The 26,563-nt window shown below is 54.0% G+C and overlaps 4 protein-coding genes and 1 long non-coding RNA gene across 7 annotated transcripts; 1 reads left to right on the top strand and 4 right to left on the bottom strand.

The window, feature by feature from the left end:
* Positions 1-1,296: 1,296 nt before the first annotated feature.
* PSMB6 (proteasome 20S subunit beta 6) lies at positions 1,297-3,342 on the bottom strand. The gene is made up of 6 exons (XM_015069383.3): positions 3,184-3,342; positions 2,693-2,760; positions 2,229-2,360; positions 1,984-2,113; positions 1,639-1,783; positions 1,297-1,513 (listed from the first exon to the last, which is right to left on the bottom strand). Exons 1-6 carry the CDS (start codon positions 3,283-3,285, stop codon positions 1,371-1,373), a joined length of 720 nt encoding a protein of 239 aa, XP_014924869.2. The 5' UTR covers positions 3,286-3,342; the 3' UTR covers positions 1,297-1,370.
* A 5,301-nt stretch (positions 3,343-8,643) lies between these two features.
* On the bottom strand, positions 8,644-10,226 carry GLTPD2 (glycolipid transfer protein domain containing 2). 2 transcript variants are annotated; one of them, XM_027047434.2, is made up of 4 exons: positions 10,104-10,226; positions 9,931-9,995; positions 9,506-9,672; positions 8,644-9,416 (listed from the first exon to the last, which is right to left on the bottom strand). In XM_027047434.2, the coding sequence occupies exons 1-4, from the start codon at positions 10,207-10,209 to the stop codon at positions 8,879-8,881; spliced, it is 876 nt and encodes a 291-aa protein (XP_026903235.2). In that variant the 5' UTR covers positions 10,210-10,226; the 3' UTR covers positions 8,644-8,878. The 2 variants fall into 2 exon arrangements, with proteins under 2 accessions (XP_026903235.2, XP_026903234.2); XM_027047433.2 differs by having other exon boundaries at positions 9,931-10,209.
* Positions 10,227-10,755: 529 nt separating this feature from the next.
* On the top strand, positions 10,756-13,035 carry VMO1 (vitelline membrane outer layer 1 homolog). Its single transcript, XM_027047375.2, has 3 exons — positions 10,756-12,158; positions 12,285-12,400; positions 12,678-13,035. The coding sequence occupies exons 1-3, from the start codon at positions 11,973-11,975 to the stop codon at positions 12,973-12,975; spliced, it is 600 nt and encodes a 199-aa protein (XP_026903176.1). The 5' UTR covers positions 10,756-11,972; the 3' UTR covers positions 12,976-13,035.
* An 846-nt stretch (positions 13,036-13,881) lies between these two features.
* Positions 13,882-20,284, bottom strand: TM4SF5 (transmembrane 4 L six family member 5). 2 transcript variants are annotated; one of them, XM_027047373.2, is made up of 5 exons: positions 20,024-20,282; positions 14,890-14,970; positions 14,415-14,551; positions 14,048-14,231; positions 13,882-13,969 (listed from the first exon to the last, which is right to left on the bottom strand). In XM_027047373.2, exons 1-5 carry the CDS (start codon positions 20,195-20,197, stop codon positions 13,955-13,957), a joined length of 591 nt encoding a protein of 196 aa, XP_026903174.1. In that variant the 5' UTR covers positions 20,198-20,282; the 3' UTR covers positions 13,882-13,954. The 2 variants fall into 2 exon arrangements, with proteins under 2 accessions (XP_026903174.1, XP_026903173.2); XM_027047372.2 differs by having other exon boundaries at positions 13,882-14,231; positions 20,024-20,284.
* A 1,848-nt stretch (positions 20,285-22,132) lies between these two features.
* LOC128313459 (uncharacterized) lies at positions 22,133-25,928 on the bottom strand. Its single transcript, XR_008294200.1, has 3 exons — positions 24,719-25,928; positions 24,342-24,483; positions 22,133-23,295 (listed from the first exon to the last, which is right to left on the bottom strand). It is a non-coding gene; the product is annotated as an uncharacterized LOC128313459 (long non-coding RNA).
* Positions 25,929-26,563: the final 635 nt, after the last annotated feature.

Genomic DNA, 26,563 nt, shown 5'->3' on the forward strand with positions numbered 1-26,563 from the left:
ATTCTCTCTCTCCCTCTCGCTCTGCCCCTTCCTTCCTCGCACACTGCCTCTCTCTCTGAAAACAAATAAACTTAAAAAATAATAATAATAATAAAATAAAACATTAAAAAAAAATCACTCTGGTTGCTCTATGGGAGATTATAGAAGGGGAGTGTGGAAGCAGCAGGGCCATGGAGGGGGCTGTTGCCACCTGGCAGACAAGGCACAATGGTGGCTTGGATCAAGACAGGGCTGTGGAGTGAGCGTAGCAAACACACAGAGTTGTCGAATCGCTGTGTTGTGCCCCTGAAACTCAGGTAACATTGCTTACGGAAGAGCAACGTGCCAGTGACAGGAAGTGGGTGGGGAGTGTTCAGGCTCAATGCAGAGTGTAAGGGGATGAGAGGAATCCAAGACGCCTTGAGGAAAGAGGACCGGGTAAACAGGTTTTGCAAACAAAATCAAGTCGTCTACGGGTTATTTTAAGTTTGAGGTACGTATATTTGGGATCAGAGGGCCTTCTCTGCTCTTTTCCACTTAATCCCGGACCTACCCACCTCCTCAGGAAGCCTCCCGTGTAACCTCCCAGAGTCTCCAGGGCAGGATCATATTCTAGACCAAAGTTTTCGGATGTGGTATTCAGTTCCCTTATCCACAGAGTGCAGGAAAGTTGAGGCAAGGCTGAGAAAGCCGGGCACTGCTAACAAGCACCCTTGAACTCCTTTCGGCCCCTGGCCCGAGTGGGCACAGACTCGGGGGGCCAGAGTCTACTCTCAGCCTCCCATCCAGGCAGCTAAAGACTGATTTACCATCACACCTCCGTGGGGTTCACAGCGGGCCCACAGGACTCCCAGGGGCCGTCCTCTCCCACCCACCCGACATCCGTCTTAAACCCCATCTGCAAACAAGGCCCACCTTTCTCCCCAAAGCCACCGTAGCCACAGTGCTGCTCCTGGCAAGATGAGATGACAGAGACGGGTGTGGAAAGAGGGGACTGTGAGCCTGAGCCGGAGGCAGGCTGAGGGGAGGTAACCCCAGGGACAGTCAGGATTCTGAATCCCACCCTGCGCCTGAACAGGGAAGGGGCTGGTCATCAGGTGGGAGCCTCCGTTTCAACCACACCTTGGTGCCCCGAGGACCTGGGTGTGGTGGGGGAAAGGAAGTGTGGGGGGATGGTTTGGAGAAAGAGGTTTGAAAACCACTCTCGCCAAGGTTTGTCTCCAACTTCCTCCCCCAGCTCAGAGCAGTGGTCCGTACAGGCGGGCGTAGGCCGAACAAGTTCAGGCCTGAGGTCAGGAAAGGAACCTCAAAGCAGACTCTTTTTGACAAAGTGTTTATTGAATTTTATGTCGCTATGGGGTGTCTCTTATTGTATCCTAGAATTCTAGGAATCAGGGAGGCGGTAACGTGGCGATGGTGAATTTGGGAATCTGGTCCCCCAAAAGTACCCGCCGCTCCACCCCTGACTCCTCGATGGCCGCCAGGCGGATCACACCTCCGCTGGAGCCGTCCCGTTCCATGGCCAAAGCGAGGGCTGTGAACAAACGAAGAAAGCTGGGGTCAGGGTCAGGTGCTGGGATCACTACGAGGAATGGGGAGTGCTGGCCTGGCTTGGATAAGAGGGTTGACGTTCACAGGCCCAGAAACCCAAGTTCTCACCATTGGCCGTGAATTGTAGACACTCTTCCTTGGTCATGCCTTCCCGGTAGGTAGCGTCGACATAGCCATAGATATAGGAGCTCCCAGAGCCCCCGATGGCAAAGGACTGTCTTACCATCATGCCCCCCATGGGCACCGAGTACACCTGCCAGACGGAAGGAGAAGAAAAGTCACCAGTTGTACCCTATGCCACACACGTACATACACCCGCCCACGCGGGTGGTCTGAGATGAGTTGACAGTAAGGGAGGTAGAGACTTGGGAAGACAAACAGAAAATGGCTGTGGTGGGGACAGGACCAAAGGCATGGCTCCAGGGCTCTGATGGGGGGGTGGGGGTGTCTCACCTGCCCTCCTTCTTGGGGGTCCCAGCCCGCAATGATGATTCCTGCCATCAAGTCTTCCCGGTATCGGTAACACATCTCCTTAAAGAGGCTGGCGGCTGTGTGCACCAGCGGAGGCTCATTTAGCTCAATGCTAGAGGGGGAGGTGAGTAACAGGAGAGGCAGTGTCGGGATCTGGGAGTTAGACCATTTAGCATCCCAGGTCCCAACTCCCTTCAGATACTTGCTCCTCCCCTGCCCACAGGTACCTGTGGAAACCAAGCTGATACGTGACAGCATCAGCTACTGCCTGGGTATCTGCTGCTGAGCCTGAGCGGCAGCAGAAGATACGGTCATGAATAGGGGTCAGCTTGTCAGTCACTCGATTGGCAATGTAGGACCTGCAGGATGGCAGAACAGTGAGGGGGCGATCCCGCTGGCCTCCCACCTCCATCCCATTACTACCCACTCCAAGGGCTCAGAACAGGCATTCCGGCATTTCCTATCAGTTCTCACCCAAACGGAAGCTAGCTGGAGACCAGACTTTTGCAAACATTTCAGCCAAGGGGGAGGAGGGAAACTGGGAAGGAGTGGGAGCTGGAACAGATCCTTATCTCCAAGAAGGGAAGAAACCTCCCTTCCCACGGTGGACTGTGGAGGGTAAGGACGCACTATCAGGCAAGGAAAGAAGGGAGAGAGGGGACGACCTGCCACGCAGGTGTCCTGAGCTCACCCAGTGGTAGTTCTGGAGTCGGCTCCGAGAACCACGCCCCCTTCAAATTGCACGGCCATGATAGTGGTCTGCGAGAAACGAGAAAAGGGGTGAATCTGGGCCGCTTCCCATTATCCAGCACACACAAACTTTCAATGATCCCTCAGTGCGGTCCCTGGAGTCCGAAAGTCGTGCGCCACCGACCCGTTATCAAAAATCTCGTGGGGGCCCCAACACGCCGCGGAGTAGCAGAATCCCAATTCTGAAATCCTCAGAGGCCCATCCCGGCCTTAACCACCCCCTCCCCCCGTGCCGCAAAATGCCAGCGTTCCACTCTTCAGCCTCCCCTCCACCTCCCACCGCTCTCCAGCATCTTCAGGATACCTCTTTCCTGCTGGAACAGAGCACACCACCTCCCGCCCCCGCCGCCAGTTCGCCGAGCCCCCTCAGCCCTCATCGTTCCATCGCATCAAGCCTCGTGCGCATCTCCCGAACCCCGGGTGCCTCCTCACCCCTGTGGAGACTTCCCGGCTTTCCCAGTCGGGGGCAATAGCCTCGGGACCCCAGGCTGGGACAGACCCCGCTCCTCCAGCGGATACTAAGGTGGCCGCCATCTTCCTCCTCAGCCACTGCCACAAAGCGACTGTCGTAAAGCGCTCTGTCACTCTCTCTCCAGTCGTGCTGTAAAGCCGTCTGCGGGCGCAGCGAAGTCACGGTTGACGGCGGAAGGGGAAAGAGTCGCGCAGGGACGGATCTTTTGCGACAGTGAGCGCTTGATGGCAGCGTGGGAAGCCGACCGGGCGAAAAGCGTCCCGGCCGGCGTGCGAGGCCTCCGCTTCTGCGCGGGACCGACTTACTGCGATGGGCGTCGCGGTTCAGAGTCTTGGAGACAGACGCGAGCGTGTCTCAGAGTGACAGCGCTGTTTTCATTTCTGTTAGGTATGGACGTCGGAGTATATACCAGGAGAGGCATTGCTGGCTGATGCAGAAACGATACTTAGCATTTCGAAGAACTGACAGTTTGCACAGCAGCTGCCCCGTTTGACATGCCCGCCAGCCCTGTGTGCATCGTGACATCCCAACTTCCCCACATCCTCACTGCCTCCGTGCACTTTTAATTTTAGTCTTCCGAGGGGGCGTGAAGTGGCACCTTCCGTGCTCCCCCCCCCCCATTTCCTTAATGATTGGCGATGTTGAGCATATTTTCATGTGCTAACTGACCATTTGTATATATTCTTTGGAGAAATGTCTATTCAAATCCTTAGCCCGTTTTATTTATTTATTTTTTTAAGTAATCTGTACACCCAACTGGGGCTCGCAGAACCCAGAGATCAAGCACTGCATGCTCCAGTGCGTGAGCCAGCCAGGTATCCCCAAATTGTGTTACCTTTTATGATTATGATTATGAGAGAGAGAGAGAGAGAGAGAGAGAAAGAATCTTAAGCAGACTCCAGGCACAGCGCCGAGCCCAACGCAGGGCTCAATCCCACGACCCGGGAATCATGACCTGAGACAATATCAAGAGTTGGACGCTCAACAGACTGAGCTACCAAGGCATCCCTGGGTTATCTTTTTATTGTTAAATTGTAGGGGTTCTTTTTTTATATTCTAGATACTATGCCTTTATCATAGTATATGATATGCCTTTATATATGATTTGCAAATATTTTCTCCTATACTATAGGTTGTCTTTTCACTTCCTTCGTTGGTGTTCTTTGAAACACAAACATTTTAAATTTTGATCAAGTCTAGTTTCTCTATTTTTCCTTTGGTTACCTGTGCTTTTGTCGTTATATCCATGAGACCTTTGCCTAATCTGAGGCAACAGGGATTTCCATCTATGTTTTCTACTAAGAGTTTTGTAGTTTCAGTTCTTACATCTGTAGGTCTATGATCCATTTTGAGTTCATCTTTGTATATAATGTGAGGGAAGTAGGGGCCCAAATTCATTCTTTAAAAAAATTTTTTTTAATGTTTGGACAGAGTGTGAGCAGGGGGAGGGGCAGAGAGACAGGGAGACACAGAATCTGAAGCAGGCTCCAGGCTCTGAGCCATCAGCACAGAGCCTGACGTGGGGCTCAAACTCATGAACCGCGAGACCATGACCTGAGCCGAAGTAAGAAGCTTAACCGACTGAGCCACCCAGGCGCCCCCCAAATTCATTCTTTTGCAAGTGGATATCCAGTTGTTCAAGCACTGTTTGTTGAAAAAACTATTCTTTTCTCTTTGAGTGGTCTTGGCAGCTTTATCAAAAATCAAATGACCATAGGGGTGCCTGGGTGGCTCAATCGGTTGAGATTCCGACTCAGGCTCAGGTCATGATATCACGGCTGACAAGTTCAAGCTCCACATGAGGCTCTGTGCTGACAATTCAGAACCTGGAGTCTGCTTCTGATTCTGTGTCTCCCTCTCTCTCTGCCCCTCCCGCACTCACGCTCTGTCTCTCTCTGTCTCAAAACTAAATATAAACATTAAAAAAAAAATCAAATGACCATGGTATACAATCTGTTTTGTATGTGTTTTGCTAGTATTTTGTTAAAGATCTTTTTTTTTACCTGTATTCATATAATGTATTGTTCTGTAGTTTCTTGTTTTTTCTTGTAGTATCTTTGGTATCAGGGTAATCCTAGCCTCATCTAGGGAAGTGTTCCCTCCTTTTCTATTTTTAAGAGTTTCTGAAGTATTGACATTTTCTTTATTTTTTTAATGTTTATTCATTTTTTGAGAGACAGAGACAGAGTGTGAGTGGGGGAGGGGCAGAGAGAGAGGGAGACACAGAATCCTAAGCAGGCTCCAGGCTCCCAGCTGTCAGCACAGAGCCCGATGCGGGGTTCGAACTCACAGACCGCGAGATCATGACCTGAGCTAAAGTTGGCCACTTAACTGAGCCACCCAGGCACCCCATAATTTTTCTTTAAATGTTTGGTAGAATGCATCAGTGAAAACATCTGGTCCTGGGCTTTGTGGGAACTTTTTAAATTACTAATTTGATCTCTTTATTTATTATAGGTGTACTCATATTTTCTGTTTATTCTTGAGTCAGTTTTGGTAGTTTATGTCTTCCTAGGAATTTTCCATTTCATCTATGTCATCTACGTTGGCCTACAATTGTTGATAGTATTCCCTTATACTCTTTTTTATTTCCATAAGTTTGGTAGAAATGACCCCTCTATCATTCTTGACTTTCGTAATGGGAGTCTTCTTTCTGTCTTGGTCCAGCTATCGGTCACCAATCCTGTTGATCTTTTGAAAGAACCGACTTCTGGTTTAATTGTTTCTCTGTATTGTTTGTCTTCTAGTTCCACTCTGATCTTTATTATTTCTTTCCTTCGGCCTTTTTTTTTTTAAGTTTTAGCTTGCTCTTTTTATAGTGTCTTAAGGAGGACGATTCAACTAACGATTTGTGATCTCTCCTCATTTTTAACACAGACATTTACGGCACATTTCCCATTGAGAACTGCTTATGCTGCGTCCTTAAGCTCTGGTATGTTTTCTTTTCATTTTCACTCATCTCAAAATGTCTGCCCTTTTAGAAGTGAATTTCTCAAATTCCTTGTTGGTATCGATTTCTAGCTTCATTTCATTTTAGTTAGAGGATATCCGTGACTTCAATCTTTTTAAATTTACTGAGACTTTTTTGTGACCTCACGTGGGGTCTCTCTTGGAGAATATGATACGTGCACTTGAGAAGAATGTGTATTCTGCCGTTATCGTGTGGAGGGGTCTTCCCGTGAATCTGCCATACTCTTCTACATACCACAGCCGGGGCTGGTTTCTGAATTGAAAGACTGATCTAAATAATCCCCTGCTTAAAACGAACTCTGGAGATAAAGTCCTATCTCTAGAAGATAGCTTGTAAGGACCTTCTTGAACTTGCTCCTGAACACCTTTCCAAAATCCCATCTCCTCTTTACTTTTTAATTTTTTTTAATGTTTATTTATTTTTGACAGAGAGACAGAGACATAGCATGAGCGGAGGAGGGGCAGAGAGAGGGGGAGACACAGGATCCCAAGCAGGCTCCAAGCTGTCAGCACAGAGCCCAATGCGGGGCTTGAACTCACGGACCGCGAGATCATGGCCTGAGCCGAAGGTGCATGCTCAACTGATTGAGCCACCCGGGTGCCCCTTAATTTTTATTGTAGTAAAATATAAGTAACATGACATAAAAGTTAACATTTGAACCATTCTTGTCTGACTCAGTAGTATTAAATACATTTACACTAGCAGGCAACCTCTCTTTTATTTTTGACTCTGGGCTCTAGCCATCTGAACCATTTCTAGTGCTGATATGTTCATTTAACAAAAAGCTATTCAGTGTCTACTAGGTGATAGGCACTGTTAAAGGCACTGGAGGTACACCAGGGAATGAAACGGACAGAAATTCCTTGCCCCATGCAACTTACTTTTCTCGATAGAGACAAAACAAAACAAATGAGTACAATATACAGCATATTAGATAGTGAATCATATTTTAAAAAAAAAAGCAGGGAAGGGAAACAGGAAGTGTGTGTGTGTGTGTGTGTGTTGAAGAGACATTTGAGTAAAGTCCAGAAGAAAGTAAGGAGGGAAGTCATTTCTCTATTTGGGGGAAAAGCATTCTGGACAGAGAGAATAAGTGCAAAGATCTCGGGGCAGGATCATGCCCGAAATACTCAGTGAAAATGGAAGAGGTCAATTTGGCTAGCACACAGTCAGATCACGTAGGGCCTTTACAAAGCTCTTCATCATTCTCACCTGAAAATAGGATTCAGAAAATATCCTGCTCAAATTAAAATTTATTTTTTCATCCGAGTGGAATAGGAATCCATTGGAAGGTTTTGAGTGGGGAAGTGACATGAGAATGGGATCTATATTTAAGGGATCACTTTGGTTGCTCTATTGAAAACACAATGAAGGGGGTGCTGGAAGGCTCAGTCCGTTAAGCGTCCAACTTTGGCTCAGGTCAGATCTTATGGTTTGTGAGTTCGAGCCCCACATGGAGCAACCTGCTATCAGCCCAGAGCCTGCTTTGGATCCTCTGTCCCCCTCTCTCTCTGCCCCTCCCTGCTTGCTCTCTCTCTCAAAAATAAACATTAAAAATTAAAAAAAAAGAAAAAAGAGAAAACACGCAATAGGGACACCGAATGTGGGACAGAGAGACAACTAGGAGGCTCTTAGGATAACCCAGGTCCTAGACAGAAAGTTGGACTTGACAAGGGTGAGTGTGGAATGGTCAGAATCTGACAGATTAGATGCGGGTCTGATGAAAGGGAAACAGGAGAGTCAGGGCGACTACAAGTTTTTGGTTTTAGGACCTGGAAGAATGGAATGGTCATTCACTGAGCAAGGAAAGATGGTGAAGGGACTATTTGGGGGAGGGAAGGGAAGTAGAAGCTCCGTTTTGGACACGTTAAGTTTGTTATTTCTCGTAGGGATGCAGCCAAAGATGGCTAACAAGTCGGTGTGTATAGACGATTCTGGGGTGCAGCGGGGAAAGTGGGCCAGGCTCACGACTGGAGACTTCCCAGTGTATGAAATCCGCCACGCTCACTATTGTTGCGGGAGTGACCGAGGAGTCTTTTAAAACCTACGTTATTCAGCTGAGCGCCCGCTCGGTTGTGAGGCCTGACGCACAGGTTTTAGGCTCTCGGTGGTGACAGGGGAGGGTGCCGTTTATTCCCAGCGACGGGGAACGCGGGGAGAGGCGCCGTCCGGGAGGAGGCGCCTGGATCCGTGTTGGACGTGTTGCATCTGCGGGGTCTGCGGGCGCGTCCAGGAAGGAGCTGGCGGCGCGGGGGCCGGAGCTCGGCGCACAGGTCTGGGCCGGAGGCTTGGCACGCCGTTGGCGACTGCGGCCTTGGGAGCGGTTGAGACGGGGCCCCGGGGGAGCGTGAGTCTCCCGGCTGCCGGGAACAGGGATGACACATCTTCCCACATCCATTGTTTTCGATTTCCCTTAAGCGCCTGCCGTCACCGCACAAGACGCCCTACATCCACGGCTACCAAAGAATGCTTTTATTCCCTACAGCTCCTCCCCGCCGCGTCCCGCCACCGCGGAGAGACGGAGGGGCTCGGCACCCACCCACCCCGCCGGGGGGCGGGCCTTCCAGACGTGGCGTCATACGTGGGCGTGGCTGCGGCGGCCCCGCCCCTGGCCGGGCCAGGGTGGGCGGCGGGCGGAACGCGGGGCGCCCTCTCCACGTGGCGGGTCCCGACCGCGGCGGGAGTCAGGCCAGCCCGAGCAGCCCGCGCTCGGCCAGCAGGCCCTGGGTGCGGTTGTAGACGGCCTCCAGGGTGGCCGCCGCCCGCGCCAGCGCGGCCCGCGCCTCCGTCTCCCCGGCCCCCGGGCACGCCAGCCCGAGCCAGCGGCCGCGACCCGGGAAGGCGAGGAAGGCGAGGCGGGCGGCCTGGCGCACGAGCCAGGGGTGGTGCGGGGCCAGGGCCGTGCGGTACGCGTCGCCGCACTGCACGCCGGCGTCCGGGCCTCCGGGCGTCGCGGCCGCCACCCGGTGGAGGCAGAGCTGGGACCAGCGCAGCGCTCGGTGCAGCAAGAGCAGGGTCCGTGAGCCCGAGGACCTGGCCGGGTCTCGGGGGGCGACCCCGGGCCGCTCCAGCAGTCCCGCCCGCCGCTCCCACGCCGCCATGGCCGCCAGCGACGAGTAGTGCGCCGCCTCCGGGCCGTGCACCCGAGCCTCTAGGGCTGTCACCTTGGCGGAGGCCTCGTCCGTGGCGAAGGCGAAGATGGAACCGAGGGGAGTTAGGAACCTGTGGCGGGGGGGAGAGCGCGGGCTGGAGAAGGGGCGGTGGAGCCGCTGGGGGGCGGGCCCCGGGGGGCGGGGCGGGAGGCCGCTTACCTGACCAGCGCCCTCCATCCGGCCAGGTACTGCGACAATGCCACGTCGCCTTCGGGGTTCAGACTGGCGCGAAACGGCTCCATCACGCGGCCCAGCACCCCCTGGGGGCCCTCACACGGAGGCTCTTTCCACTTGGGGGCCTCCAGGGGGCCCGACTGCCGCCGGACCTGGGGATAGACACGGGCGGAAGGGGGCGGGAGCAGAACCCCTAGCCAGCTGGGCCTCCTTGGCCAAGCAGCCCAGTCGGGCCCTGCAGAAGTTACTCCTAAGGTCTGGCTGGGATCTCTCCAGCCGCACTCGGCTGCTGACGCGAGAGGGGAGACGAGGAGCAGGACCCGTCCTTCCGCAGACCCCCAGCCTGGTCCCGCTTCCCGCCATCAGGTTCCCGCCCGGAGTTCTCGGTCTCAGCCCTGTCCCGAGCATACCTGGACAGGCGGCGGTCCTTCGGGATTGCAGGACTGTGCCCAGGACCTGCACCCCGAGACGACGCCTGGGGAGGGGCGAGGCCGAGCGGTGAAGGCTCGAGGAGGGGGCCTTAGGTCCCCAGCGCTTGGGTTCCTGGTGCCTCCCAGGGCAGATGAGGGAAGGGACCACTCACGGAAGCTCCGAGCACAGAGATAAAGCAGCAGCAGCGAGAGGACAGCAAGAGGAATCGCGTGGCGAAAGTAGCGCCGGGACACCTGTGTTAGCAGCGTGACCCCCATGGCTGGGGCGGGGACCACCGCCCCCTCGCTAGCCCCAAACCAGTACCTGTCCCTGGGCCTCCTGGAGGCGAGAGAAGTCCGAGGTGCCCTGAGGTGCTAAGGGTTAATAATTAACCTACTAAGGCCCCTTCCCCTGTGCCCTTTGCCCCAGAGCACAGCATCTCTGCGGTGCAAAACCGGATGACTAGGATTTGGGGAATTCCCTAGCAGCAAGTCTCTGCGTTTGCCTTCCGTGTAGGCCAGGTTGTAGTAAGAGAGGCTGGGCTGGGAACGACCCCCCCACTGAGCAGTGATGTGGGCCCTACATCAGCACTGGCCTGAATCCCCACCACTGCACATTCGAATCCGAGGATTAAATGATAATGTACGTGCAAACACTGTAAGTGGAAAAACTTACCACAATTGCTTCATAAATCATAACCTATGAAGTTCAAACGTAGGGCACCTGGGATCCCGGAAGCACCCACTTCTAAATTCTCTATCCTGTCTCCAGGGGACCTGTCTTCTGGGTGCTTTATACTTTAGGCTTTATCTGGTTGGTTGGTTCTGGTTTCGCTGGTTATTCGTGTGTGTGTGTGTGTGTGTGTGTGTGTGTGAGTTTTTAAAAAGTAATCTCTATGCCCAACATGGGACTTGAACTCATGACCCCAAGATCAAGAGTCGCACTCTACAGACTGAGCCAGCCAAGCACGCACCACATCACACCACACCCACCCCCTGCCCCTTATTCTTCAAAACAAACCTTGTGAACTATTTCCACATCCAGGTCCTGTAGTAGGCCTCAAAAAGACAAAAGTGCCTTCACAGAGCTCAAGATCCATTGGAAAATTTATCATCTGTTTCCTTGATTTTCTTGGCTGCTGTTCTATTTGCAGCACTGAGAATATTGCCTGGGCCAAAACCACATTATTGGTATATAAATATATATTGAATAAACACAGGAAAGCGTGAAGGACAGGCACATTGGGTGGTGACCTCATGACAAATCAGAGCCATTTTTCCCCCCAAGTTAGGAGTCCGCCTAGTGGTCATGGCGGGGACAACATTCAGGGAAAGGACACAGGAAGCAAGGGAAGAAACAGCCCCCCCTGTTCTTAGGGGCTCTCAATCCCCTGTCCGTAAAAGTTCTTGGAATTGTTCCTGTCTGTGTATTTTCTTCTCAGGGGAAGGGGGACCCCAGATTCTCTGGGAGTCTGGGCCCCAATCACTAACAAGATCCTTTCTAGCTACCACAGTTCATGGATTCTTGCCCTATCTCTCCCTCGAATGCTCCCCCAAATCCTGGAGGTCAGGAGAACCCCCACCCAGCATTTCAGAGTCATTGCTTCCAACCCTAGACATGGGCTCCCCGCTTCCCAGTGTTGGAATGTTCCCCAGCTTGCAGACTGTGACCTTAGGCAAGTTGCTTGTCATTTCCAAACCCCATTTTGCTCATCTGTGAATAGGAAGGGTCATTCCCATCTCCTTAAAAGGGTTGTAAGGATTAACACACGCCTGCAAAATGCTGACCACAATTCGTGGCCTATAGTAGATGCTCTGTAGGCAGTGGTTAACTCAGCTGGTCCGCTCTCTCTGCCCCTCCTCCTCCGGAGAGGGGAGCCTCCGTCTCCCAGAGCAGAGAGTGGAGTCTGCAGGGTTCTGGGAGCAGATTAGTTTCGGGTGTCACTTAATCCAGGAGGCCCTTCCGTAACCGGAGACTTCACAGGGGCAGAGGTAGTATAAATCTGCAGAAGGGGCCCAGCCCGGCTCTCAGAGGCTGCAGGATGGACAAGGGTGCCTCAGCCAAGCTGCTGCTGCTGCTGTGGGCCACCTGCTACAGACATGCAACAGCCGACCACCTGAGCGGCTACACGTCGGTCATCGAGGTGGCCAACGGGGGACCCTGGGGCGACTGGGCCTGGCCTGAGATGTGTCCCGATGGATTCTTCGCCAGCGGGTTCTCGCTCAAGGTGGGGATTCAGGCTGAGATCTCTGAGGAGGGGGAAGATGCACATCCCCTCACCTCCCCACCCGCTGCTGGGGAACAGAGGATGGCAGTCTTTTAACAGGTCCTTACCCTTCTTCTCCCCACCCAGGTGGAGCCCCCCCAAGGCATTCCTGGCGACGACACTGCTTTGAACGGGATCCGACTGCACTGCTCACGCGGGAACGCGGAGCGCAACACGCAGGTGGTGGAGTCCCAGTCCGGCAGGTGCGGGACGCGGGCCAAGGGCCGCCGAGAATGGGGATACGCCCTTCCCCTGCGTTACACACACACACACACACACAGCCTCCGGGCTAGAATGTCCCCCTGGGGCTGTGGGGCAGTGTCGACCTGAGGACTGGGTGGAAGACCTTCCTGGTCAGGTGACCACACCCAACGCACCCCGGGGCGCGTAGCAACTGGCGACAAGTCCCCCGTCCCCGGGGCTGGGCTGGGAAGGGGGCGGGGCAACCGCGGAAGCATCGCCTCTCCCCCGCCCTCGTAGGTGGGGCGCGTGGAGTGAGCCACAGTGGTGTCCCGGCGGTGGCTTCCTCGTGGCTTTCTCGCTTCGCGTGGAGGCACCCATGGCCCCCGGGGACAACACGGCGGCCAACAACGTGCGCTTCCGCTGCTCCGACGGCACGGAGCTGGAGGGGCCCGGCCTGGCCTGGGGCGACTTTGGAGAATGGAGTAAGGCCTGCCCCAAAGGCGTGTGCGGTTTGCAGACCAAGGTCGAGCGGCCGCGGGGCCTCCGAGACGACACCGCCCTGAACGACGTGCGTTTTTTCTGCTGTCGGAGTTGACCGGGTCGCCCGCCCCGAAGCTAGTCCCACCTCTCGCTATTAAAGCTTCTCTGTCTTGGCTTTGGTCTCCTTCGTTTCAGGGGTGGAGGAAACTGCGTCCTAGTCTTCCTCCCAGCCCACCACTGGGCCAGGCCCAAATTCGGGTTCGGTCTGGGGAGTCCAGGCAGGCCGCTGAAAGTCACGGACCCACACAACCCAGAAAAATGCCCTTAAACACAATTTTGCGTGCAATTAAGGAAGTCCTATCTTTCTGAGGGCGTCTGCAGACACATCGCCCTGGTTAAGAGCCCAGACTGTTTCCTTTCTGAAGCACCGGTGACCTCAGATTAAGACACTTCCGCCAAATTGGGTTCTACCAAACGCTATGACACCTTGAGTTTTCATTTTCTAGGGCTTACTCTAGCTTGTCTTTTCCACATTCTCCTTTTCCCTACAAAAGTCAAAGAGTGGCTTTTGATGTCGGGATTTCCAAGTTAGGACCGTCACGCTTGCTTCTCTCTTGCCGGAACCCCCTGGCTATCCGGACGGTTAGGCCGTTCACCAAATTTCCGCTTCAAATTTCACTTTCTCGGACTTCATCTTACTTTAAAAAGTCCCTCCCTCAGCCACTACCTAGCCCATTACCGGCGTGTTTTTTAAACAGGGGAGTCATCTATTGCCTTTGAAAAAACTTGCCCATCTCACTCCCCTGGAATGTGAAATTCTTTGAGCGCCTAGAACGTGCCTGTCTTGCTTACCACCGTATTCGGGGACACTCCAACGGCTCAGTAACTACGTGTTAAGAAAACTTGCGGGGACCCACAGAGGAGCGCCCCGAGGCCAGGCGTGTCTGGAGGCCCTGGGACGTCGGCCCCCCCCCCCGACCCCCCAGCGCAGAGGGCGCAACCTGAGACGCGCACGCGCAGGAGAGCTCAGAGGTTTATTCCAGGGCGGGGAGGGCGGGCGGCGTCCGGGAGCGAGCAGGGCGGCGGGTGGGGCCTCAGCGAGGGGCGCCCTGCGGAGAAAGACGAGGTGAGGACGCGGCCAGGGAGCCAGGGGGTCCTCGTCCCGGCTCCCCCCCGCGCCGCCCCACCTCCTTCTTCCTGCAGTCGCCGCAGAAGACGCCGAGGCTGGCGTTCACCAGCTGCACCCCGCACAGCACCAGCTCCAGGCACGACACGAACACCAGCAGCGAGAAGAGCGTCACGTTCCAGTACACCACGCGGGGCGGTTCCTCGCACGCGTCCCACAGCGTGCGGTTGCGCAAGTAGGAGCCTCTGGGGGCGGGGCAGGGTCACGTGAGAGAGCGAGGGCACGTGGGGGGCCCTCCCCCAGCCCCGGCCCCGCGCAGGCGCCGAGCGGGGGTGGGGGGGCGGCAGGCTCCTCGGTCCCCGCCGGGGTTCCCGATGCGGGTGTCAAAGGCGGGCGGCGAGGGGCGGCGGGGGCGCGCGAAGCCTTACGGGACGTCTTTGAAGTGGTAGTCCCACTGGCCGTTTATTAAGCATTTGGGTCCGGTTCGGAGCCCGACTCCCGACACCGAGAGGCAGTAGATGGCGCCCAGCGTCCCGAAGGCCGAGGAGAAGACGGAGCGCAGCATCTGGATGCGGGGTGCGCGGCGCGGTGAGCGGGGCCGCGCCCGCCCCGCCGGTGCGCGCACCTTCCCTCGCCCGGCTCGAGGCTCGCGGAGAATCCGTCTCCCGGCGAGGCCCGGGGCTTGGCCTTAGCTGACCCCGCGGGCCCGCGGCCGCCGACGTCCCCGGGGCTCGCGGTCCCCACCGCAGGCCCACCGAGGCCGAAGTTGGCGGGGCGACGGAGGGGCGCGGTGGCGCCCGGGACTCCGCAGGGGAGCTCCTGTGGCTCGGGGGACCGTGGCCTCAGGTCACCAAGACCTGTGCAGAGACCGAACCCCGAATCCCGCCCTGATTTGGATCTTACCCTGCAACGATTTCCACAGCAGCCCGCGCCGCAGCAGCCCTTGCCCCCTGCGCGGACGGCGGCGATGCCGGGACACAGCACCTGTGGAGGAAGGACAGTGTGGCAGCCAGCCCCCGCCCGTTCTCAGCACCTTCCTGCCTCGGCGCTCACCTCCTCCTGGGGGGGGCTTAGGATGCCCTCAGCCCTTCGGACTGTAGGAAGACCTTCTCTCTACTGCCCCTGCAGTGCATTGGGGCTCTACCTCAATTTATCATTATTTACGTGTCTACTTATCCGTGTTCACATGGCCTCCACGAGGTAAGGCCCCATATCATGATGTCCTCTGCAAATCTTGACACACAGCAGGGGCCCTCCTGAACCGGAGTCAGGGGGCTTGGGGTTCATGCCAACACCCTCCATGAATTGATTCATCTCTCCGTCTTCCAGACCCACCTCACAGGGCTGTTCTCAGGCTTTATTTAAAAAAAAAAAAAAGTTTTTGGGTGGGAGGGAGGGGTGGGTGGGTGATGGGTATTGAGGAGGGCACCTGTTGGGATGAGCACTGGGTGTTGTATGGAAACCAATGTGACAATAAATTTCATAATAAAAAAATATTAAAAAAGTTTTTAATGTTTGTTTTTGAAAGAGAGAGAGCGCGAGCAGGGAGGGGGCAGAGAGAGAGACACAGAATCGGAAGCAGGCTCCAAGCTCTGAGCTGTCAGCGCAGAGCCCGACGTGGGGCTGGAACTCACGGACTGCGAGATCATGACCTGAGCCAAAGTCTGCCGCTTAACTGGCTGAGCCACCCAGGCGCCCCGTCAGGATTTATTAATGAAATAACAGGTTGTGCCTGATGTCAAGACTGGCTCAGAGTAAACGGTCACAATGACCAGAAGTCCCCTGAGCAGCAGGAAGGAATCGTGGTGTTGGAGGGTCTGGCGAGCTGGGATTATGTGGAAGGTGGAGGAGAGCTTTAGCGAATGCTCTGTATAGGAAGTGTAGGGCTCCCCAACATACCGCCCTGGCCTTTTCTGTCTTCCTGTCTCCCTGTGGCCTTCATCACAGAGCCCGTCCCCTCTCAGGGTGTCACCTATCGCCTGGAACAGTGCCCACCTCCAGCTTCAAATGTAACTGCTCAAGGATACGTTCATGTCAGTGTCTAGGTTTTAGCTCACCCCAGCCAGCTTCCTACTGACCTCACGATTTCCCCCCCCGGGTTCCCCCAGTTCGCCTCCCTGTGACTTTTTGTTCATTTCCATCGGTGGAAATATTCTGTAGGTCACCCAGGCTGATCAACTTGAATCCTCCACACCCAGCCAGACCTCGAGTCTTCTCGCCTTGTCCTTTAATGGTTCTTGAATCTGTCTGTTCCTTGGTTTGCAGGGTCAGTCCCCAGCCCCCTCCCTCGAGGATGATGTTCTCAGCCTCTCTGCCAGGTTTCCATACCTCTTGTGCCTCCACGTTGCCGCGCACTCCGCCGTAATGTTGCTACCCCCAGAGTAAACGCCTCTCCACGGGTCTTGGCTCAGATCCCTCAGGGTCTCCTCAGAGAGTAGCCCATCAAGGCTGAGCTCTAGAAGGCATTCGAGGCTTCTCACTTTGGCTCTAGCCTTATCTTGTTGCACCAGGCCAAGTTCTTTGCCCAGCGCCCATCTCTGGAATTTCACAGCTGTCTGGATCTGTGCCTTGCGTGAACCAGCGTTGTGTTCCTCTCTCGGGGAGGCGCTGAGAGTTCAAGTTCTGTTGTCTCCTCCGTAGGGACCTCATAGAAACACTCGCAGAATTGGATGGGCTTCCTGTCAGGTGCTTCCTCTCTCCCCTTCCTAGGCTCTTGGCAAATCTAGGGCCAGCGCTGGCCTCTTGGCTTAGCCTCTCTGGGTAAGACACTTGCTGGGAAGCTCGTAGATCCGAAGACATCTAGAATTGCCTTTGGGGTTTACCAATTTCGAATGACCTACCTGCTGGAGAGTTTTACTTTTTTAGTCAGTGTTTGTTTCTTTTTCTCGTCCAAGCTCCTCTGTCTTAACTCTGCCTACGTCTACTCTGCCAAGAGAAGGATCTTTGTAAGCATAGAAGGAAACGCTGGGATTATAGCTCGAATCTGCTTACTTGGCCCCCGGCCCGTTCTCAGCCACTATCCACTCTCCTGGACAACTTCAGTGACCTCAGTCTGGTTCTGCTTCACCTACTGACTCCTTATTCCACAAGGGAGCCAGTGGTATCTTTTTTTTTTTTTTTTTGGAGAGAGAGACCGAGCGCAAGTGGCAGAAGGGCAGAGAAAGAGGGAGACACAGAATCGGAAGCAGGCTCCAGGCTCTGAGCTGTCAGCACAAAGCACGACACAGGGCTCGAACTCATGAACTGCGAGGTCATGACCTGAGCCGATGCTGGAAAGTTAACCGACTGAGCCACCCAGGCGCCCTGCCAGTGGGATCTTCTCAGATCCAGCAGGGTATGGAGCTACTAAAACGCTCATATTTTGCTGATGGGAATAAAATTGGTATACGAATTTCCGAAAACGCTTTGGCAAGATCTATTAGCACTGAATACTTGCATAACTTAAGAATCAGCAGTTTCGGGGTGCTCCGTCAGTGAAGTGTCTGACTTCAGCTCAGGTCATGATCTCACGGTTTGTGAGTCAAGCCCCACATCGGCCTCTGCTGTCAACATAGAGCCCGCTTCAGATCCTCTGTCCCCACCCCTGCCCCTTCCCCCACTTGTGCACTCTCTCTCTCTTAAAAGTAAATAAACGTTTAAAAAAAAAGATCAGCAATCCCACCCTTAAACATCCATCCAGCAGCAGTGCGAACATAAGTTCACCTAACGACATTTACAGGAACATTTATAGCAGCGTTACTTGTAATAAACCCAAATTGGGAGCCTGTCCAAACATCCATCAACGGTAGGATGTTTAAATGAATTGTGGTATATTCACACGCTGGAATGCACGAGAAATAACAGACTAGAACTCTCTATAATGATAGGAGGAGCCTCACAGACATATATTGAGCTGGAGAAGCCAGACACAAAATTACTACACCGTGTGATTCCGTTTGTGTAAAGTGCTGAATGGGCCAAACCAGCCTGCAGGGCAGAAGTCAGCGTAGTGGGGACTCTTGTCGGTGGGGGGTAGCGCCTGGTGAGGGAGGCATGTCTGGGATTCTGGTAATGACCTGTGTCTTGGTCGGAGTGCTGGGTACATGGGCGGGTTCGCTTTGTAAAAACGCATTGAGCTGCCTACTAAGGATCTGGCCATTTAGCTGTAGGACTTAAAAAAAATTCAAAAAAATTTTCGAAGGCTCAAAACAAGGTAAAACGTCCTTTACTGGTTTCCTGTTGACTTTATAATAAAAATTCACGTTCCTCACAAGGGTGGACGTGCTCTGGCCGGTGCCCACGCCGGATCTCATCTCATTAAACCTCGGGTGCACTGGCCTCTCACGCAGTCAGAGGTGCAAGCTTGAGGCTGCGTACTTCCCAGTCCCCTGTCTGCAGGGCAGACTCCTCACTTTTGTCTTGTGGGTCGCAGCTCAGATGGCGTCTCATCGAGGCCTTCCTTGAAAATGCTATAAACAGGCGCCCGGCTGACTCATTCGGTAGAGTTTTCGACTCTTGATCTCGGGGTTGTGAGTTGGAGCCCCACGTGTGGCATAGAGTTTACTTAAAGTAAAAAACGAATTTTTTTTTTTTATATAAAAGTAGGAGCGCCTGGGCTCAGTCGGTTGAACGCCCGGCTCTTAGTTTTGGCTCAGGTCATGTACTCACGGTTTGTGAGTTCGAGCCCCACATCGGGTTCTGTGCTGACGGGGTGGAACCTGCTTGGGATTCTCTCTCTCCCCCTCTCTCTGGCCGTCCCCTGCTCTCTCTTTTTCTCTCGAAAATACATAAACAGTAAAAGAAGATAAAAGTGTACTCTTGCCTACAGATGAAATTTAAAGGAGATAGTAGGTGATGATTAAAATGAAAACAGAAAACGCTGTGAACAGTGGCATTCCGCCTGCCCTCGGAAGGAGCCCTTCAGGACAGCGTCCTGCTTTCTTTCCTCGGTGAGACCTCCGATCTGAAATCCTCCTGCTCATTTGTTTGCTTTGTTCGCAGACTATTAATCGAGCCCCTGTCGAGTCCAAGGCCCCGGACTAGGCACTCGGCACACAACAGGTGCCACACGGTAGCCAGCACAACAGGCCGTCCTTGCTCTCACCGGGCTTCCTTCTCCCTTCCTCGATAGTGTGTGTCCCCCACCATGGGCCCAGCTTCAGGGAGAGCAGGGACTTGGCCTGTGTCCCCGTAGTGTAGTGTCGCTTAGGAGTGGCCCAGGGCCTGGAGGTGGGAAGAACGCAGCTGGGAGTGAGCGTGGGTAGGGGGGCATCCTCAGTGGAGGGAGGGGGCTCCCCCAAAGCAGGCTGGTTGGATTGTGGGGAGGGGAGGGTGGTTGGGTCTGGAGGAGGGGTGGATGTGACACCGGGCGAGGGAGGAGTGTCACTGTGGCCAGAGAAACAGGCAAAGGTGAGCCCTGTCCCCGGGAGTTTCGTCCATCAGAGACGTGAGGGGCTATGCTGGGGAGACCTCTGGTCTTCGGGCCCTTGAGGATGTTAAACTACCCTGACCTTCCAGAACAGGAGGGCTCAGAGGATGGGGTCTGGAGCCCCCACCCCCCGACTTCTGACAGACACGGGGTGCCTTCTCCGCCACACTGGCCTGGGTTCTGAGTGTGTGGGGTGCAGGGTGGGCATCCGGGAGCACACACTGGGCCACAGGTGGGATGACCCCCCCCTGCCACCATGCTCCCGGCCCCAGTGTCCCCGCACCCACCCTCCGTGTCCCTCGTCATCCTGCCCAGATAACCCACTTTGACCCGGCACCGGGCCCTTGTAGGGAGGCGTCCTCAGCATCTGCTGCACCAGCAGGGACGGGGAAGGGGGGTCAGGGGGGCGCAAGGAGCACGTCCTCCCTCCCTCCCTCCTTCCTCCTCTTTTCCCTTGGACCTTCAGCTCAGGACCCCGGGGCTCCTCCAGGACTCGCGGGTGCTCCGTTTCAGGGGGCAGAGGGGAGACTCCAGGGCCCCACCACGCCGCGCCCACCCCTCCCCGGGCAGCTGTCCCCCCACCCCCAACGATCCGAGCCCCGCAGAGTGGTTCCCGGGCCGGCCTCTCACCATCAGGCCCCCGCCGATGAAGCCGGCCATGAGCCACACTTGCAGGCTGAGGTGGCTGTCGGTCCAGGTGGTCTTGCCGCCCGGCACCAGCAGGAGGGCGTTGGCCAGGATGCAGAGCAGGGACAGGGGGATGAGGGTGAGGCCCACGCAGCGGGCACACTTCCCAGTGCACATGGTAGGGCGCTTTCGGGGAGAGCGGGTGAGCCAAAGTGAGCCGCAGGGACTCCCGGCTGGCCGGCCGGCCGGCTGAGGAAAACAATTCAGGAGCAAGGTACAAAGGTTGGGGCAGGGGTGTGGCAGGCACTGGCAGGGAGAGAGATAAGGGAGAGCAGCAGGGGAGCCCGCAGAGAGCAGGCAGAGGCCGAGGGGCTGCTACCGTGGGGTAGGGGAGAGGCGGTGGGAGGTTGGGGAGCCTGACACAGGAAGTGGCCTGAGGTCCGCGTGTGCTTCCTCCTTTGGGTGCATACCTCTCTGCGTCCCCCCCCCTCCCGTCGGCTCCCAGCCTGCTGCCGCGTGTGACAGCCCAGGCCCCGATGCCCTGATTCTGGGATGACTCCCAGGCATAAGGGGTGTAGCGATGCCCCCCATCACTCGTGGTGGGTCGTGGGGATTCAACAGGACAGCCTGAGAAGTGTTTTGTAAGCAGGGATGCGCTAAGCAGATGTGCGGTGGCCCTGTCCTTTCCCGTGGTCCCCGGGAAGGGGCCCTCCTGGAAAGAAACTAAGAGGATGGCGGGGGACCCTCGGTGTCCCCTCCACATCTCCTGCCACTGTGTGGTTATCAAGCCCTCCTCCTCCTGGTGAGGCCACCGCCTGTCTCTCAGGGTGGGACCGATTGATTAGAACATTCTATGCCTCCAGCCTCACTGTTTGATTCAGTGATGGCCACAGGATCCAAGCTGCTCCCGTGAGAGTTCGTTTCTGCTTTGGGTCGTCGGCCTGGGGTCCTCGAAGTCCCGTTTCTGTCAGGGATGCTGAAGTTGCTGGTGGTGGCCGACACAAGGGAAGGCCTGCCTGCTGGGGAGCGGAGTCAGTCGAGGGGAAGGTGCAAAAGCTGGAGACAAACAGTCCTGATGGCATTGTCTGAACTTGCAGATCAAGCCATGCCTGAAGCCTGATCGGCCCTTCAAGGTGTTGGCGAGCCAGTTTGAGAGGCGTTTCTGTCAACTGCACCCTGGAGAATCTTTTTCCATACGGAGATGCATTCATGAGGCCCCTGCTGTGGGCAGGGCCCAGGGCTGGAGACCCTGGGGGCTCACGCCTGGGGCGTGAGACCCAGCTGTGGGCATCGTGGGAAGCAGAAAGGAAAGCGTAGGCCTAGGTAGGATGTGGAGTGTGGAGGCGGGGTGACAGGACATCAGAGGGACACCTGAGAACATCACGCACACGGCCACACGGCCGTGTCCAGCCAGTGGCCTCTCGTGTGGCTGTTCCAAGCAGCCCACTGAAGCCACTAGAGAGACGTGGACAGTGCAGAAAGCTCACTGCTCAGATGAATGCCAGACTCTGGGAGGGACTCCTCCTATTTATAAGACAACCGGATGGAGAAAAACCTATGAAGAATTTGCCTCTTGAATCAGAGGGTACCTAGAACAAGAAAATACTTTGAACTTCCCCCAACGCCCCGCCTCGGACTCACGGACGTGTGACAACTCGTATTTGGTTTTGCCGAATGCTTTAAAAACATTTCCACGTTATTTCTGATGTGTCTCTTCATTAATTTTTCTGTCTCTTTTCATTAATTTTTTTTTTTTTTTTGCATTCTCCTGTGTTCCAGAAGGCATATTTGAAATCCTGGTAATAGTTGCTTGTAAGCATTGCAGAAGTATTCTTTTATTATTTTTCTATTTAAAAATTTTTTTAATGTTTATTTTTGAGAGAGAGAGAGACACAGCATGAGCGGGGGAGGGGCAGAGAGAGAGAGAGAGAGAGACAGACAGAATCTGAAGCAGACTCCAGGCTTTGAGCTGTCAGCACTGAGCCCCACGCAGGGCTCGAACCCACGAACTGTGAGATCATGACCTGAGGTGAAGTTGGACGCTTAACCGACTGAGCCACCCAGGTGCCCCAAAAATATTCTTAAAAAAAAAAGTTTATTATTTTTGAGAGAGAGAGAGAGAGAAAGGGCATGAGCAGTGTAGGGGCAGAGAGAGGAGGACAGAGGATCCAAAGCAGGCTCTGAGCTGACAGCAGAGAGCCGGATGTGGGGCTTGAACTGACGAACCAGGAGATCGTGACCTGAGCAGAAGTTGGACGCTTAACCAACCAAACCACCCATCCCTGCATCCCTGCAGCCTCCTTTGACGGGTTCGGTACAGCTGGTTTCTGTGCTGGGCTTTATAGCTTATGGCCAGAAGTGACGTTCACTGTCAGAGCAATATCGTGTCCCCCAGTCGAGGGCCTTCCCACTGCCCGCCCTGAGAGGGACTCAGCCCTGCCCCCACAGGCAGAGTGGGATCCAGAGCAATCTACGTATCTGTCTACAGGTTCATCAGCACTGAGTCTGACAGGTGGGTCTGCTTTTTAGGTGAGTAAAGAGAAAAAGAAGCGGGTGAGGGGTGGTCTACAGGTATTCCTGATGTTATGTTTATACAATTCTGTGTGTCTAAAATAGTGGCAAAAATATCATAGGGATGGGGCGCCTGGCTGGCTCAGCTGGAAGAGCACGGACGTGACTTGATCTCGGGGCTGTGAGTTCAAGCCCCGTGTTGGGTGTGGAGAATACCGAAAACAAACAAATTTTTTAAAAAACCAAAGGGATTGTGAAAAAAGTTCTGGAAAACAAGCGAAGGGGTCATCATCCTGGAGACTAAAAGGAGAACGCTGGAGAAATATTTACTTTAGGGTTTGGATGGGATTTTCAGGAAGGTTTTTGCCAGGACTCTCTCTGGGAAGTGGGAGCAGAGTACCGAGAAAGGGCCGCGATGAGAGGGCGCCCCCGTGTATTTGGGGGAGAAAAGGGAGAATGGCACAGAACCGCCAAATGCGCCCAGAGAATCCAAGCCCAGACCCGCTGGAGAGCTGGACGGTAACTGGGCCCATGTGGATGAGGCGTGCGGGGGACACGCTCCAGAAAACACTCTACTCGGAGAGAGAGCAGCAGTTAAAGCAGCAGAAGGGACGCTGATGGGACGGAGACGCTGGGTGAGCAAACTGTTCCCGGAGACCCTGTGGAGCTGATGGCCGTGACCCACCGTTCACAGCCTGTGCCGGGAGGAGGCTGCCTTGGGCGCAGATCCACTTGGGTCAGCTTCTGGAAAGGCACATGGCGTCCTGGGGAACATGTGAAAAGCAAACTGAGGGGGCGCCTGGGTGGCTCAGTCCCTTAAGCGCCTGACTCAGGTCATGATCTCACGGTTCGTGGGTTTGAGCCCCACGTCAGGTTCAGTGCTGACAGCGCAGAGCCTGCTTGGGATTCTGTCTCTCTGCCTCTCCCCCAATGGCGCGCGCTCTCTCTCTTTTAAACTTTTTTTAATGTTTTTATTTTATTTTTTGAGAGAGAGACAGAGAATGAGCAGGGGAGGGGCAGAGAGAGAAGGAGACACAGAATCTGAAGCAGGTTCCAGGCTCCGAGCTGTCAGCACAGAACCTGACGTGGGACTCGAACCCACGAACCATGAGATCATGAGATCGTGACCTGAGCTGACGTCGGACACTTAACCAACTGAGCCACTCAGGCGCCCCCATCTCTGTCTCTCTTAAAAATAAAATAAACATTACACTAAAAAAAAAAAACAACTAATCTAGATTCATCTCGAAGAGCCATGTCATTGAAGGGTACGTGTAGGCAGAATTAAAGGTCACCTAGAAAGAAACAAAAGTGATCTGGCTAGAGATTTCTCTGCGTTACTAAATACTGGAAGACAGAGGAACAACATCTACAGTTCTGAGAGCAAAAAACAAAAAACAAAAAAACAAAAAAAAACCAAAACTATGACTTAATTGTATAAATATCCAAGGTACTTTCTGTTTATGAAGGGCAGTAGAATTGCATTTCTGAGAAGGCTTGGGTTTGAAATTCCACTGTGTCTCTTTCTTCTCCTTTTTTTTTTTTTTTTAAGAAAGCATTTTAAGTCACCAAGAGATGTAGTCAAAGAAAAACTCCAAAATGGGGAAGTCTTGACGTGACTGTAAATAATTTTCGTCAATGTAGTTATGAAACTGAATGTAAGTTTCAGAAAGGAAATCCATTTAAAGCGAAAAAATGTATATAAACTCCAAAAATTACATTAAACAGTAGTCAGGATGTCAATTGCTTATCGCCTGCTGTGCCCAGAGTCCGTTTTAAAGAAATGTACATGAAATAACAGAAAACCCACCTCTGCTGAAACAAAAGGGGAATTTGTTGGTTCAGGTGATCCAAACGTTCAAAGGTAGAACTAAGTTTCAAGCATGATTCATAAAGGGATCATGATAAGCTGGACTTCATCAATATTAACAACTTCTGCTCTGCAAGAGACACTGTCAAGGGAGGGAGAAGGAAGGTAAGCCACAGACTCGGAGAAAATACTTGGAAAAGACACATCTGATAAAGGACTGTTCCCCCAAATATACAAAGATCCCTTAAAACTCAACAATAATAATTAAAAAAAAAAAATAAAAAGAACAAGCAGTTTAAAAAATTGGACAAAAGACCCAAATAGACACCTCAGCAAAGAGGATGTACAAGTGGCAAATAGCGTATGAAAAGATATACCACAGGGGCGCCTGGCGGCTCAGGCGATTAAGTGTTGGACTTCGGCTCAGGTCATGATCTCGTGGTCCGTGGGATCGAGCCCCGTGTCGGGCTGTGTGCTGACAGCTCGGAGTCTGGAGCCTGCTTGGGATTCTGTGTCTCCCTCCCTCTCTGCCCCTTCCCTGCTGGTGCTCGCAATCTCTCTCTCTCTCTCTGAAAAATAAATAAAAATTAAAAAAAAAAAAGATGGCAGGTGGTTCCTCAGTTTTGGGTCCCAGTAACCAAATGGACAGGCGTTTTGTTTCCTGCGGTGGGGGAGTCAAGGCCGTGGAGGCGGAAGGTGGGAAGGAAGACTCCTTAACCTCTTCCCCGTTACCCCCAGGAGAGGACGCGCCTAAGCGTTGCAATAAAGGCCGCTTAACCCCTTATAAAGTCGCGAGCCGTTGGCCCTTCAACGGTGTGGGGCTGGGGAGTCGAAACCCACGTGTAACTTCGGATCTCCCCCACCCCCCACCCCGCCAGCTTGAGAGTGATGTACTACCATAGACCAGAAGCCTTTCCGAGAACACGAGCAGTCGACGAATACATCTTCTGTATATTATAAACTGTATTCTTGCAATAAAACAACAGAAGGGGCGCCCGGGTGGCTCAGTGGGTCGAGCGCCCGACTCCCGATTTCGGCTCAGGTCGTGATCTCCTGGTCGTGGGTTGGAGCCCCGCGTGGGGCTGTGCTGATGGTGCGGAGCCGGCTTGGGGCGGGGGGGGGGGGGGGGGGGTCTCTGTCTCTCTGCCCCTCCCCCACTCGCGCAAGCGCACGCGTGCTCTCTTTCTCTCTTTAAAGTAAAAACAGAAGAGTGTTAGTAAGAAAGTCATAAGGAAGAGAAAATACATTTACAGCACCGTCCTGTATTTATTGCAAAAACCCGTGTATATACGGACCCAGGCAGTTCGAACCCATGTTGTTCAAGAGTCAATTGTACATTTATTTCAGGGTCACTCTCTGCTCAGTGCTACCGAGAGGTGTGGGTCACATCCTAATTAGGGACCGCTGAGCAGCAAGGAAGAGCCCCCAGCAGGGGGCAGCCTGGCTGGGACCACAGGATGCTCTGTCCCCTCCGTAGGTTCCCCTCTGGCTGGCCCTTCTGGGTGATGTATTCATCTGCTGGGGCTGAGGAACAAAGGACCACGGACTTGGGGGCTTAAACAGCAGAAATTTACTCTCACGGTTCTGGAAGCCCGAAGGCCAGCATCAGGAGGTTGGCAGGGCTGGTGGCTGCTTCTTCTTCTTCTTCTTCTTCTTCTTCTTCTTCTTTTTTATTTTTTAAAAATTTATTAATTTTTGAAAGACAGAAAGAGCGTAAGCGGGGGAGGGGCAGAGAGAGAGGGCGACACAGAATCCAAAGCAGGCTGCAGGCTCTGAGCTGTCAGCACAGAGCCCGACCCGGGGCTCGAACCCATGGACCGTGAGATCATGACCTGAGCCGAAGTCGGACGCCCAACCGAGCCACCCAGGCGCCCCTGGCCTGGCTGCCTCTGAGTGCGCTTTCTCTGGCTTCCTTTTCCCTGTGACTTCGCGTGATCTTCCCTCTGTACGTGTCTGTGCCCCAATTTCCTCTTTTTATAAGGACATCGGTCATTTTGGGTAAAGCCCCACTGTGGTGACCTCACTTTAACTTATTTAAAGACCCTACTTCTGGATACAGCCACATGTTGAAGTCCTGGAGCCTAGGACTTCAACATAGGACTTTACAGGAGCCACAGTGGGGCACTAACAGATGCGGAAACCTCCCTTCCAACCTTGGGGCCAGATTGGAACCGCGGGGCCAGATTGTGTCTGTAATTCTGTCACTATTATCTGGGGACGGC

The sequence above is a fragment of the Acinonyx jubatus genome, chromosome E1 (genome assembly GCF_027475565.1).
Source record: "Acinonyx jubatus isolate Ajub_Pintada_27869175 chromosome E1, VMU_Ajub_asm_v1.0, whole genome shotgun sequence".
Taxonomy (NCBI): Eukaryota; Metazoa; Chordata; class Mammalia; order Carnivora; family Felidae; genus Acinonyx; species Acinonyx jubatus.